The following is a 14422-nucleotide window of genomic DNA, read 5'->3' as shown; positions in this document are numbered from 1 at the left end:
ATAACGATATCTGGAATTTTAATATCGGCATTATTAGCTAATTGATTAACTTTTACAAACATTTATCAAGATATTTCCAATTAATTCTTATTTGCCTTGATTTTAGATGACGCCCGGTTAAGGTGCTCGTTTAATTACTAGGAAAATATCTAAATTGAGAGATATGCAATCGAACCAATAAATCAAATATTGATCTTAGGATTATCGAAGGTCGTTCGATGGAACATCTTAAGCCATGCATTACAACTACGCCTATGGATTTTCAGGATTAAGGTCGTCTTCAATGAGTTTAACCATTAGCTTGGTAATTTCTTGGAATAAGGGTGTAGCAAAGGCGCAAATTCTGAAATATTATAATTCGTTTCGGAGTGTTTGGTGGTTTCTGGTAAAATTCCACTAAATTTTTATTTGGGAAATTTAACTTGCTGAGATATTTTTCAAGAAAATTATGAAGTGGGTGCATGTGAATTAGTTAAAGATCGGAAACAAAGACGCCATGCTTTACCGCAGGCTGATTGCAATTAATTCAACAATGCGTATACGTAGGTAAATTGCTGCTTTCTGCTCATAAATCCTATAAGGCGAAGAGACGTTAATGCACTCTTTTGTGTACAAACAATAATTTCAAGGTCAGTTCAAAGAGGTATTATGCCACCCTCAGATTTTCCCAAATAAATATTTTTCCCATTTTCCATTTTACGGTTATTTTTACACGCAAATTGCAGCAAATCAAACTGATAAGAAATCGTGTCAGTTTTAGAATTTTTTTATCGCACGAGTGCGGGTAGAGCTTCTACTGGAGACTAATATTTAACTGAACATCAAGAAGACAATAAAGTTGACAATACGATGGGTTAATTCAATTGCTGAACTGCAGTCGGAGTACAGTAAAGTATCGCTTTTCGCACTTGTTAGGTAAGTAATTGTTAATAAATCTTTTTGGTAAAAAATTCTTTTGCGTTAGATTTTAGTGTGGCTAGGAATTTTGGATATACTACTATTAGTAAGAACAAAATACGATTATGAATCCACTATTACTTTTGGATTATTGTCAGAACCAGTTCCAACTAAGCAACAATATCATAGTGATATTTCATTATAGGCCACATGATTGAATCGCATGATTTTACTAAACGATTTTGACATTTGAAGCTGTTTTTTTTTCAAACAGATCTTACTTCGATTCAGTGAAAAATAGATTATGGAGGATGAAAGAGAAACAAAGCGGAACTGTAACAACGCTAACGTTTTAAATGCGTTGGTAAAGGTGAATAGAGCCAATCGCAACCGTGTAAATATTGAGAATGATCATCAACCTTTGATCTATAAATATCAGATGCCACTATATCTGCTAAGGCTGATGGGCTAATGGCGGCATGGACCTGACCATGACAACATTGAAATGGTCACGCCTTGTCACTGTGATCAACCAAGTTAATAGGGTAAAGCAGTAGGGTTTGCCACTCGGACAGACAAATCGAAGCACCGATTCGCATGAGTAATTCACTGAAAATTGCAAAGACGCGCCATCTCTTGCAATTGCGAACGAGCGCTGAGTCAGATAATTATGGTCTAATTGACCACCATCAAAACCAATGCTCGTGGTCATTGAAAAAACGAACTTGTTCATGTTTATTCAGGACTGTCTCCCATCTCCAGTAATGATGAAATAAATAGATAGAAGCGTATCGAGCTATCACAACGACGCTGTAACTGCTCCTTCGAAAGCCACTGTTATTTTTACTGTGACAGTCACGTTTTATCACTCGGTTTTGGTAAAAACGAACAATAATGAGGTCAATACTAAACACATTATGGAATAACTAGTAGTAGCAAATGGTGAACGATAACATAATTATGTTTTCACAACGTTACTTTATATCCTTACATTCGTGATTCTGTTACTCATCAGAATAATGGATATAACGATGTAAGGTAACCGTTCTGAGAAGTTCTGATATAAAGTAGCAGTTCTGTTAATTAACGGAATCGCCAATATGAAAAGTTTGAAAAGTCTCTGCTATTTTTGTGCAAAATAAGATTGAAGCAGGCGTGTTTAGCCACTGTGATTTGAAAGCCACCAAATAGTATCGATCTCCTTTAACGTCGAGCTGAAACGGTTTTACATCTGATTTATTATTAATTAAATTTATCTAATTCAGCGACAAAACGAATTTATTGTGATCAGAATTTGGACCAGAGTGTTACACTCAAATACCCGAAATCACAAGTCGAAAGAAAGCGGCTTTGACTGTCACTGCGATCAAAAAGTCAAACATTCATCTAGGTGTGAAGGCAAATTTACAGATTTGCCCTCATCACGTAACTGCTGACAGTGACGAGACTGGAGCAGTAAGACCCAAAGGTTTTATAGTGATGAACGATAATGGAATAAATGGAATATGAGCACGACTACAAGTTAGTTGAGTTGACATCGGCTCACTTGAGTTGATCCAGTCTTGATTTGTTGCTGTGATTGGAAAATCTCAGACAGATTTATCCCAATTTTTATAGTAAATTGTGAATTAAAATCCGAGCGAATAATAGTTATTCACTTAACGAGTGCGGAAAGCAACACTTTACCACTCGCTGATTGCGCTTTTTCGCACAACGCGAAATGGAGTTAAACGAGCAATCGAGTGCGATAGACATTTTCATATGTATTAGATACAATATGTTTCCTACCAGCGCATAGATTTTAACTTTATCAACTTCCGAAATATAATAAAATATTAGGGTGCTGTACAATCTTTACATGTATAGGAGCGGTGAAAAAGCTTCCAAACATTTTTGACACTGTCACATTTCACATTGATTTGTGTGCGGTAGAGTGCTTGTTTCAACACGCTTGCCTAAACTCACTTTCCGCACGTTGTGACGAAAAAACAATGTAACATACTACAATTACTCCGAAGAATCATTGCTATTTTCGACTAGGAACAGATTAAGGGAGTCATGTTTTTTTATTGTATTTTAATGAGATTTAAAGTCTCCCTCATCTCTAGTAAATAAGAAGAAATAACGGATCCTGTGTTATGTTACATTTTTCTCCTTTATCACTGCGATCGACAAAATAGCATTTTTGTCTATTCCTCAATCGTAGCCTTCATTTGTGTCAAACCAAAGGAAATGCACTTACTTGGATTCGATTTATCCAATCAATAAGAAAGAAATCTTATACTACGTGATTTCCTTGTAATCCAATTTGATCAAATTGCATTATAACGTAATTTTTTTAATAATTTAATTTTATATACATGCAAGTGGAAACCCCTTAAATACTGAGTCATATTTCTGCCACATCAGTGAGTTCCCCTTGTAAATAAGCAATTTTATTCTATATTTTTTAAGTACACACAACATAGAGGACAGGTCGCATTGTTGGTCGTTTTGCATGTGTTTAATACGAGGCATAACAACGATAATATGCAATCGCGTTTAGGTAATTGCGAATATTCAAAGCCCTTATCATGAAATTATTACCTATTTCTATAAAATGAATTATTTATAAAGCAGGCTAACTGTTTTATTAAAATTATACCTATTTTGATACGCAAAGCAAGGTTAGGCCGGCCATTAAAAAGTTTTTCTGTGATAAGGATATTATTTTCATAAATGTATAAAATTAGTGCAAGGTGATATTTAAATAAAAGCAATTGACTTAGTTTTTTTGCGTTTTTACGTGGTGACTATGATGTGGACACTTATATTTTTTTATCAAATATATTTCTTGTTTCTTCTTTTTTACTTTTTATCTTTTCTTTATCAATATCTTCACTGTTCTCTCCTTCATTCATATAATTATACCCCACATTCCAGAGCCTATAAAATTATCAAACAGATTTTTGACCCGGATAATAAAAATTCTTCTGAAACTTGTGCTCAGAAATTTCTTTGTTAACTTTCCCCTAAATGTCATAAATATTTTACCAATCATTTTCTCTGCTTTTACATACGTATTTTTCCATTACATTGCTCCGTTGTATATTTAAAGTCGGCTTTCCTAGAAGTTTGCATCTAAATATACCTGTTTTATTGTGGTGAAAAGTATAAAATTATTAATTTATAACCCACAAAATAATTTTATTATCAGTTTAACTGAACGTGCTGAAAATGCGTGCTGCGTGTTTATCTTGGCAAGAAAACGTAAAATTTAGTTAATCTTAATATTACTCCTAATGGTTACATTTAAAAGATACAAACCAATTAACTAAGCTTTCAATGGTGCGTACGTATAGACAGTCATCATATTAACGTAACTCTTTAGTAAATCAATATAACTTATGGGTCTATTGCTGATATGACACAATTTTTAACAATGTAAGGTCCCTTATATAAATATTTAATGGGTTAGAGGTTAATGGATTATTGGTAACTCACCTGTTCTTCATTGTTCATAAAGATTTCGTGAGGGTCATCCAAGTAAATTATTAAATTCAAGATTTGATCTCTGTTTCTGCTCTGTCTGTCTCTGCTCCCTTCAGGGATTACAATAGGTCACTCATGAACCAGGTGCTCTTTCGCACCTGTAAAAAGTAATTTTACAGTCGGCCTGTCCAAAAATGAGAAAGTTTTTTAATTATTTATTCCATACGTTGACTTTGAGTTATCCTCCAATAACAAATTCCATTTGTTGTTAATTTCTTCAATTATTTGTTTTACTTCGTAACTATTCAATTGTGACCAATGGAAAGGCTGCAAAGTGAATTTACTTACAAACTTTAATTTTGTAATTTTACTGCTCTATATTCGTAGTATCTACTTCTGTGTAAATGCTAAAAATTCCACCCTTAAATTTGCATTTTTTTAAATCGTGCTGTACAATCAGGAAATTATAAGAAAATAGAATAAATTTAAGCTGCGCCCTGTATCTGTAGAACTACAACAACCATTGTTGTTATTTGTTAACTGAGTTATGAAATGAAGGTATTTATGTAACTAATTCTGAAATTAAATCTATTTAGTTGTCAGTTTAGATTAACAAAACTGTCACTTCATTTGCTAAAATGAAAAAAATATATTGTTTGTCCCTTTCGCGTAAATCATTTTTACATTTGATTTCCTTAGAGCAAGTCGGGAAACGATTATCAATTAAGAGCGTAAAAGTTGAATTTTACACCTTGTTTCAAAAAATGCTTATTATATAAGTTTCACGCCATAGTATAGTTCACTTGCATGATTGAAAAAATTTATGTTATTTACTTGTATCTTTGGTGGTTTACAACATGCCAACCAATTCCGAAACTATTTCTACTACTAGTGTAATCAAATTTCTTTTTGTCTTCATCAGGGGAATCATAATGTTTATTTTCTATTCAAGCATTAATTGAACATGTGATGAAATAGCATGGTATTTCTCTCCATAGCAGCTGTAATTTAATTTAAAGAAAAGAAAAAAAAAATCAAATTTTTAAGTTCTGATGTCTATTCAAAGCCTTTTGAATACCAACAGAACCACCCATAAAAATATATGTAACATTAATGTGAACCCGGTGAGGTTGCCCTAATCTACCATCTAACCAAATACATACCAGGTAGCCCCATTGACGTCACTAGTTTTACAACATTTATAATGGTATACATATATATGGTAGATTTAGAAATTTAAGGTGTGTTTATGTAAAATCGGCTCAGACCACCCCCATTGTCTGGTTTTCTTTTATAGATCTTTTATTAGGGTTGCGTGCCCAAAACAGGGGTGTCGATAGAGCGAGCGATGTTTATGCGCCTATTATTTGCTTTCTATAGTACGTGACTGTTTGCTTTCTAATATCGATTTTATATGGTCGGAATAAACCTACAATCACGTTTTCATAAAAGACATTTTAAGAGCCGAAGAAACTCCATCGTGTCACCAGAAACCATCGGGTCCTAAATACATATTTGCACGAGTAGGTCGTCACAACAAGTCTAGATGTGAGGAATTAATAATTATTGACTAAGTAAAGTCAAACAGACTTAATAAAAAGGGTTTTGAGAATCCTATCTTAGTTTTAAAGGAAATATGTCGAGGGGACATTCCTTTATTAAGTACCTACTTCTTCGCGAGCAGAGCTAATTTAGGTCAGAGACTCCAGTAGGTACCTACTTCTTTATTCGCCATGTGTTTCAGAATCTGTTTATTTAAAATAGTCTTGAGTTGGGCGATATTGGACTGTTTATCGGCTTGATAGACGACAATACAAGTCTACCTGCTTTAATATAAAATACAGTGAAGAATAAAACTTTCAAAGAGCTTGATTGGTTTAATGAAGGTCTACCTGATTTGTCTCTTATATTGCTTATTAGGTACCGTTACCACTCAGTAATAAAATATTTTAAGGTTTCATCGGAAGCGTTTAAAAGTAATTCTAACGAGTGCGGAATGTGATAGTTTTCTGCACGTTGATTGACCGGACAACGCGAAGCGCAATTTCGCGGGCGAAGTGTGTCATTGAAAATTTGAAAATGTAAGCATTTTGAAAAATTGGAACTAATAATAATAGTAGTAAAGCGGGAGGCGAAGCCCTGTTATTAGGTCCTTAAGGGCCATTTTCGCTTCACAATTCATGTCTTTTCTCACATCACGTGGATCCCTTCTCCCACTCAATCAAATCAAAATCGAATCAAAAAGTGTATAATAATCTCAGTTATCTACTCGGATTTTTTCCCAAAGGATTATTACTATAATACAACATGTATTGTATTTATTTAAATATCCATGTTTTGTTGCATTTATGTTGAGCAATTTTAAAACAATTTTAGCATTGCATAGAATAAATGTATTCTATGCAATGCATATAATTATAATTATTATTTTGACCAATTTTATTTCTTGGTTTAAAAAATATAATGACTTCATCTTTTTGGTTCTTTGGTGAGCATTGATCGATGGTCAATATGTTGGCAATGCAATACAAAATCAATCAATCGATTGATTCAAAAAGCAATTTTGAAAACAAAACCTTTCTTGAACAAATCTGAAGTAACTTTACTTTGGCTGAGATACTTTGTAGGTAACTCTCATATAGTTTCTGAGGTCCCTCGAATAACAAAAAAAAACTCACTGTATTAAATATCCGCCAAGCATCAAGCCGTTTGAAAAAACTGAATATCAAGATAAGCATTAATTTTTTATGGAATTCTATTTCCAAGCCAAGATTTCATAAGAATATCAATCTACTTAACTTGAGTAAAAAACTTGACGAATCCCTACTTATCAGGGATTAAGCACGGGATATGCGAGGCTAATTCCCTCTTGAAGCGATATGAGTAACTTAACACTACATTCATTGATTAAGAGGGGAAAAGTGGAATCTCTAATATTAAATCGCCTGATAAGACTTCAGGTTTTATCGTGTTACCCGTTAGGGGAACTTAAGACTCCCGGCCACATAATAGGGGGATAACCTAACCACCAATCTGAAGACTAATTTGTTACTGGATGAATTAATTTGGGATTAATGTGTATGTCTTTTTGTTTCAGTCGCATCATGAGGAAGATATGAGCGATGGAGAACCTCACTCAGGGACTGAACAAGACGATCATGACAGTTGTGACGAAATCAGGAGACAGGGAATCCTTGCTGATCACAACGATGTCCTTACCAAGCTAAAAATGCAAGTGCGGGACATCAATGTGAGGGTAAGCAATGGTTTAATCCCTTATCCTAGGCAGCAGGTAGGCAGTAGCAACATTAGTAACTAATTAAATTTTCTTACCTTTTGTTATATTTGCTTGATTTCAGTGAGAAACGCATTTATTTCTTTGTCATTTTGTAATTTCAATTTGGGATTAATAAAGAAAAAAATATCTCAAAAAAATTGTGGGTGGGAAACCAAATTTTGTAACTTTCAAATTGGAGCGAAAAGATGGAATTATGAAGTTTCATTTCGGGGTTCAACAAGTCAAAATACCCTAAACTCGAGAAATTAAATTTTAATTTTAACGGTTCACTTTAGGTTTAAAAAATATTGAATAAGTTCCAAGTTGGGAATAAAAAATTGATATTTTGCATTCTCAATTTGTTGTTTGTTGAACAGTTATATACAGTATTGTATGTTTGATTTCTTAAGTTGTTATTTTGTGGGTATTTTTTTTATGATAATTTTTGCAAAATTTATTTGGTTTGAATTTTGACATGACACTCCGTGTGTGGCCTTACTTTGGCCATTTTGATAGTCCCTTCATATTGTATTTTAGAACTGGTTTTTGGACCTAAAATATTGTTGAATTTGTGCCTGCAAGACCATTTTCAATCCTTTTATTCAAGAATCATTCTCGTGCTAAAGATAATAAAGCAGGTTTCTAAGAAGGTATAAATAAACCGTTGGACATTTGTCCGACAACTCTTCGGTTCCATGCTTCCCTTATGAACCCACAACAAAACGACAAAGAATTTTGCCGAATTTAGGTACCTACTTATACATCCTTTTATATACTTATCAGTTTTAAGCATTTGACTAAAGCTAAGATGCCGAGTTATAATATTAAGTAATAGCTAGAATAAGCTTATCTGGGAACTGAAACCATCCAATTTGAGTTAATTCACAATGGGCGGCTTCACTAAAATTTGTTTCAAATAATTTTGATTAAAAAAATCTTTGACGGGATTTTAGAAAATCTAAGGGATTGTTTACGGCAATTTATTTGTAAGAGATACAAAGTATCAGGTTGTACAAAAGCAACCCAACGTTTCCAGCATTAACCTTTTCAGTATTTCATCGTAGATAGGGTTCGCCGTTGGGAGTTGACACAAGCTGTATATGGAAAATACAAGGGTAAAGTATTTTTGTTTTGTGGAAAGAACCTGACATTCTAAAAGTATTTTCAACCTGACATGACTTCCAGTTAAACCGGAAACAACCCTTACTCAATTTTTTTAAATGGAACATGACAGTTTTTTTTACTGAAAGTGAATTTTTTGTCGGAAATAAACATAAGTTTCCTAATACAATATAGCACTGATTCTCAGCTGTTTTTAATTTATTTTTACTTTTACCACTTTTTCAATACTTGTAGAAATTTACTAAAACTCAATTGTCTATAAAACTATTTGCCTATTGATGAAATAAATTTTAAATTACTGGAAAATCAACAATTTTTTTTGTAAATAATTAGAGAACTAAAAAAAAAATTTGTGTCTTTGAAAAAAATTATTCAAATTTAGAATTTTTAAATTCAAAAAAGTTATTTTTTCCAAATAACATTCTACAATTATTCTTGTATCATTAGATCAGTAGCAAAAAAATTAACAAATACGATGTATAACTATCCAAAAATTAATACTTTTTTAGTAAATCGAAAAAAACCATAAACTACTCTATACTGCGTAGGTATAGATACATCAGTGCACATTTACACGATCAAATTGCTTAATGTTTATTTTGTTTTTTACAATGTCAGGTTTTTTCCACAAAACAGAAATACTAACTTCAAAAATATACTAAACTTGTAGTTTTTCATATATGGATTATCAGCTCTCAAAGACACACCCTGTGTACATATGTATGTATATAAGTTCCACATTTTAGGAGAGATGCACTAGGTCTTTTTGTCTAATGAAATCAAAACTTTCTTTCATTATCCCAACTTGAATTATTGGCATAGTATATGGGTCTTGGAATTTACAAAGACGCAGGATCACGAGATAGAATATGGTTCATATTGTGTCTCACTTCCTTTCTAATTACTAGGTTGAAAGTTGGTTCTATGACATTAGACTTAAAATTGCCTTTTTTCTTCTTGTTACAGAGTATTATATTTCTGAATATCTTGTAATATTACTTTTACTGACACTACCAAAAGATACTCCCACACAATAAAACTCCATTCAATACGGACTTGTTTGAGTGAGTTTCTATCACTTTCCATTTACCGATTTCATGGAGACTAAAGTTGTATTTCTTTGTACCATTCAAAATTGTTCTTTATATAAAATATATCAGTTTCTTTACTCCCGTCTAATTCCATTTGTGTTACCTTAATAAGATGAATAAAAATTATCTGTATTTTTTTTTGTTGAAATTGTTAGGTATTGCATGATGTTCTGCCAATAATGGGATAATGTTAGGTGAGTCTCGGTCAGTAATGTGGAGAGTTTCCATGAATCAAAGCACAAAAAGTTCCCAAGGCTTCACTCCCGAAAATTCTAAGGAATTCTTCAACTCGTTAATCCTTTGTGAGTAATGCGATAACATAAAGGATGTTCTGGTTGTTTGTTTGGAAAGTCTAGAGATGCCAGACAAATATCAAGAAGTTTAAACAGTTTTTGAGAAATCAATTCACAGCATATTTCGGCAGGTTACAACACATTTTTAGAATGAATTCACAAGCCAAAAGCTCTGAAATTCCAAAAATCCTTTAGGTTCAATGTGGAAACGTAATTTCAGATTGTTCCTCAGTAGGGACTTTTAGGAAAGTCAGGAAATTCTAGTAACTTCATGGCATTGTAAATTTTTGACGAACCGTCTGGAGGTTAAAAAAATCTAGTGAAAATCCATCAATCCTTTGCGTTTATGTGATAAATAAGGAAAGTCCTGGTTACTTAGTAGAGAGCCTTCAGAGAATTAACACAGAATATAAATATTTTTGATATTAAGAAATTACGAAATATAGGAGGTAATTTGAATACATTTTTAGAACAAAAGACACAGAAAACACACATAAAGGCACAGAAAAATTGTGAAAAACCTTTGGGATTATGGTATAACTACCCTCCAATCTCAAAAATCCTTTGGGAACATTAGCAACATAATATGTATTCTGGTTACTTCTCACATGAAACATACAGAAAAGCGAGAAAATTCCAAGAAACACTTATATATATTTTTTTAGTTTTGTGCATTATTTGGCTTGAAAAGTTGCTCATTGAAAACTGCATTTCTTTTTTTTTACTTGTTATACTTTTACGGTAAGTTTTTTAAATGACTATTCCTTTGATTTTAGTTTTGTTCCTATTTTAACTTGAGTATCTATGTACCTTATTTTAGCAATTTTAATAATGTTGCTTTCTGTCGTACTTTAGAAATAGTTTCGGTGCTTGAAAAGTCGTTGCAACTGTATTCAGCTAATTTTATTTCAATCCTTGCGTTCAAGAATAGTATTAAAGATTACAAAGCAGATTTTTAGAAACTTATAATCTTCGGAGATTTATTCGCTTTGGTTTCATACTTCGATTATGAATACAAATGACTTTTCCGAATTTAGGTATACTTAATGATTCCTTCTTCCCTTCTATTATTGGTCTAAGATCAAGATGTCGACACAAAATACCAATTAAAAGCTAGAATTTAGGATATGGCTCAAATTTAATTACCAAATTCTTTCTGGGTGAGCTTTCATTGATGAAAGGAGAAAGGAAATTGTTTTGTTCTCGGATAATACAAAATAGAAACGGATGCACTTGGATGCATCAATTCGTATAAGAGGTTTTTTGGAAAGTCCATTATGTTCATGGAACTCGATAGTTTGAAAATCAGTTGATGCAAAAATAGTGGAATTTATTTTTCAAACAGTATAATCTTCTCATTCTAGGTTACTTTTCTTGTTAAATATTCCTTAATATTTGGCAATACCGTAGATATTTCCCAAATTTTACGACTTTCGGCAGAAGCTCGTCTTCTGAAAGCTCTAAAAATTCTTTTAAACGTGAGGAAGTTGATTTTTTGATTCATGAAATTGGCCAAAAAAAATTTATTGACTAATTTCATTGGTCAAAAATTCCGTTTGAATGATGAGACTAAAGGAAAGGGAATTATGCGATCCTGGAGATAATCTCCGACGTGAAGTCAGTTGCAATAGTTTATATGGGATTGAAATCTCAAATGGGCGCTGAAGAGAAGAACTCAAAAACTTTGAAAATTTGACTAAAAAACTCTTTTATTTTAAGGTATTAGTTTGAGCGAAAGAAATACAACAAGAAAGTTCTGTTCTGCTGGAATGCAGGATCCAGGAAATTCGTCTAAATTACCTAACACTTACTCTATTATTAGATTCCTGTTTTATGCGATTGCATGGTTTGAACTGAATATCTCAAAATCCTTCACAATGAGAGCAAAATAATTAATATAAAGAACTAATAATTTCTTCCTGAACTACTACAATAAATCAGTTTGATGGTCGTTTACCTTTCGCACTACGCATCCACAACCGCATATGCAAATGGCAAACCGGCAAAATTGCCTATTCTAACCCCAGGGCGAATAAAGGCCAATCGAGAAATTAATCTTGATCAGTTAATAGCTTTTGTCTCTCGATGATATAGTGGCCGCAAATATTAATATCTGTCTGAAGCATCGATAAATTTCTGACAATAAAATGCTCGGCATGTGATACGGGATTTGAATTCCTCCTTGACAGCATCCATTGATTTGTTTTCGGCTCGATTTTATCGTCGCTGTGTTACGTGGCATGCCATAAAGTCCTTAACCACTATTGCAGCACTGAACATTCAAGGCATTTTTGCTTGTTCTAGGACGACTTCGAAAACCAAAGAAACCAACTGAGTTACTCCATGAACAGTCGCCCGCAGGAGGCAATTCAGTTCCCTGTTCCATTCCCTTTTCCCCATCCTGCTACAGCATTTCTACCCCCCTTGGCACCCCCTCCTCAGCCGCCCTCTTCGGGAAGTTCACACTCTTCAGAAGGAAGCGCGTCCTCGCAGCACAACTGGTCTTTCGAGGAGCAATTCAAACAGGTGCGTCAGGTAAGAGATATAATAGTGTGGTTATGGTCAAATGGTTGCAAAGCTCTAAGTAGGGGAGGATGGATCCGTGATGGAGGACAATAAAGCTGGCGGTTTTCCAGAGATGAACCGCGGTCATAAAACGTATCAAAATATTATTAAAGTAAATGAAAGCATTTTGGTGGACAAGATCCAACTGTATACGCGTTGTAAAGTCTTAATTCATCAAATGATAGTTCCTTTGATACCGAATTAACGATGTAAGTAACTTTGATCTGCGCCGGCCGTGTAAACAAACCGGGATCGGCGGCAAACGTAAGAAAACAAAGGATTTTATTTCACAAAGCTCGGGGGATTCATTGCGTTTTAATCTACGTGTCCACTTGTATATACCATAAAATGTTACTTGATTAAGAAGCTGTCCGCTGTTGAGGAAGTTCTGGATTTTCCCGCCATTGATGTCGGTGAAGTGGGAGAGGATCGACCGCGAACTACAGAAAGCAGTTAATATTGCCCCAAAATCAGCTAAAAAAACTGTGAAAATGTGCCTCAAAAGACAGGAAGGAATTTATGAAAGCCTCACTAGAAACGATTGGTTCTTGTCCTATAGTTCCATTCCTTTCGGCTAATTTGCCAGAAACACTGGAAAGAAGTTATTTTTGCTTGATTTTGCTACTGAAACATTTCGAAGTTGCAAATGAAAGAAATAGGGGCAGATATATGTAGCTGTGTTACCTGTCTATAGAATATATTTAAAATTCTTCTGTCAAATAATCCCAATAAAACTAGTCCTCTTCAGCAAACTACCTCTTTTTTAATTTTTGGCCTTTCCATCAAACGCCTCAAATGTCACGTCAGTCAGTTCTTCTCCTAAAACATTCTTCGTTTACCACTTCTTAAGGGTCGAGTTTTTAACCTGGAGTTAGCCTGAGTCATGTTCAAAAATATAACTGTTTGAGCTAATTCCTAGTAACAGAGAGTAAGCGTAAATCAAAACAGAATTGATTGTTTTTAAATAAACCGCCTCATTCCAGTTTGGTGATCTAAAGTGGGCCAGTTTAATTTTGATATTGTTACTCATGTTACTTATTGTTAATGTCGTTACTCAGATTACTAATTGTTGATGTCCTTACTCATGTTACTCATTGCCGATGTTACTGTACTGTCCATGTTTTCGACGTTGCATTGCAGCCAGTTCATTACGTGCCATGAAGGTTCTTCACAACTCCACCCATAAAAGTCCCAATCAACACCACACGAAATACGAAGTATCCATGCTCATTCCGGTGCAAGGCTAAAACATAATCGATGTTTTATTACGAATTTATAGCGGTGCAAGAATTCGAAGTATTGCTAATTTAGTCATAACACGGAGTTGTTTTAATCGATAAATCGCGGAATAACGTCTGTTTTGAAAGCCCCCAGACTAAATCATTAATCCAAAACCGCCAATCGTCACGATTTAGCGCCGATCCGAAGAAAGGATTGACGCCTCTATCAGGTTACACCACTATTTTGCCTGCTCATGTTGCGCTGTTAATTTGATAGTTTGTGACCAGCAACATTGTTTCAGTTCTGAATCGTATATAATACGTAGGAAAATCTATTTAAAACTATGCCAATTTATTTAAGGGCACACATGTTTCTGTGAAATGCCTTTCCAATGGACCTTTCGCCCCCCGAATGAATGAGGGATATTAAACCTCTCAAGGACAGGACATCGAGATAGCTCACCCCTATGACATTTCCAGAAATAG

General features: G+C 33.8%; 1 protein-coding gene across 2 annotated transcripts in view; it reads left to right on the top strand.

Moving 5' to 3' along the window:
- The window catches only part of retn (retained), a 120844-nt gene that overhangs the window by 30177 nt on the left and 76245 nt on the right, over nt 1-14422 (top strand). For both annotated transcript variants that reach the window (XM_066403474.1, XM_066403475.1), the window contains 2 exons: nt 7466-7660; nt 12456-12686. In XM_066403474.1, the coding sequence (XP_066259571.1) occupies nt 7466-7660; nt 12456-12686 (426 nt within the window). The remainder of the gene's footprint in view (nt 1-7465; nt 7661-12455; nt 12687-14422) is intronic.

This window comes from Euwallacea similis, chromosome 29, assembly GCF_039881205.1.
Source record: "Euwallacea similis isolate ESF13 chromosome 29, ESF131.1, whole genome shotgun sequence".
NCBI lineage: Eukaryota > Metazoa > Arthropoda > Insecta > Coleoptera > Curculionidae > Euwallacea > Euwallacea similis.
Note: the sequence above shows the minus strand (reverse complement) of the source record. Positions and strands in the feature narration are given on the sequence as shown.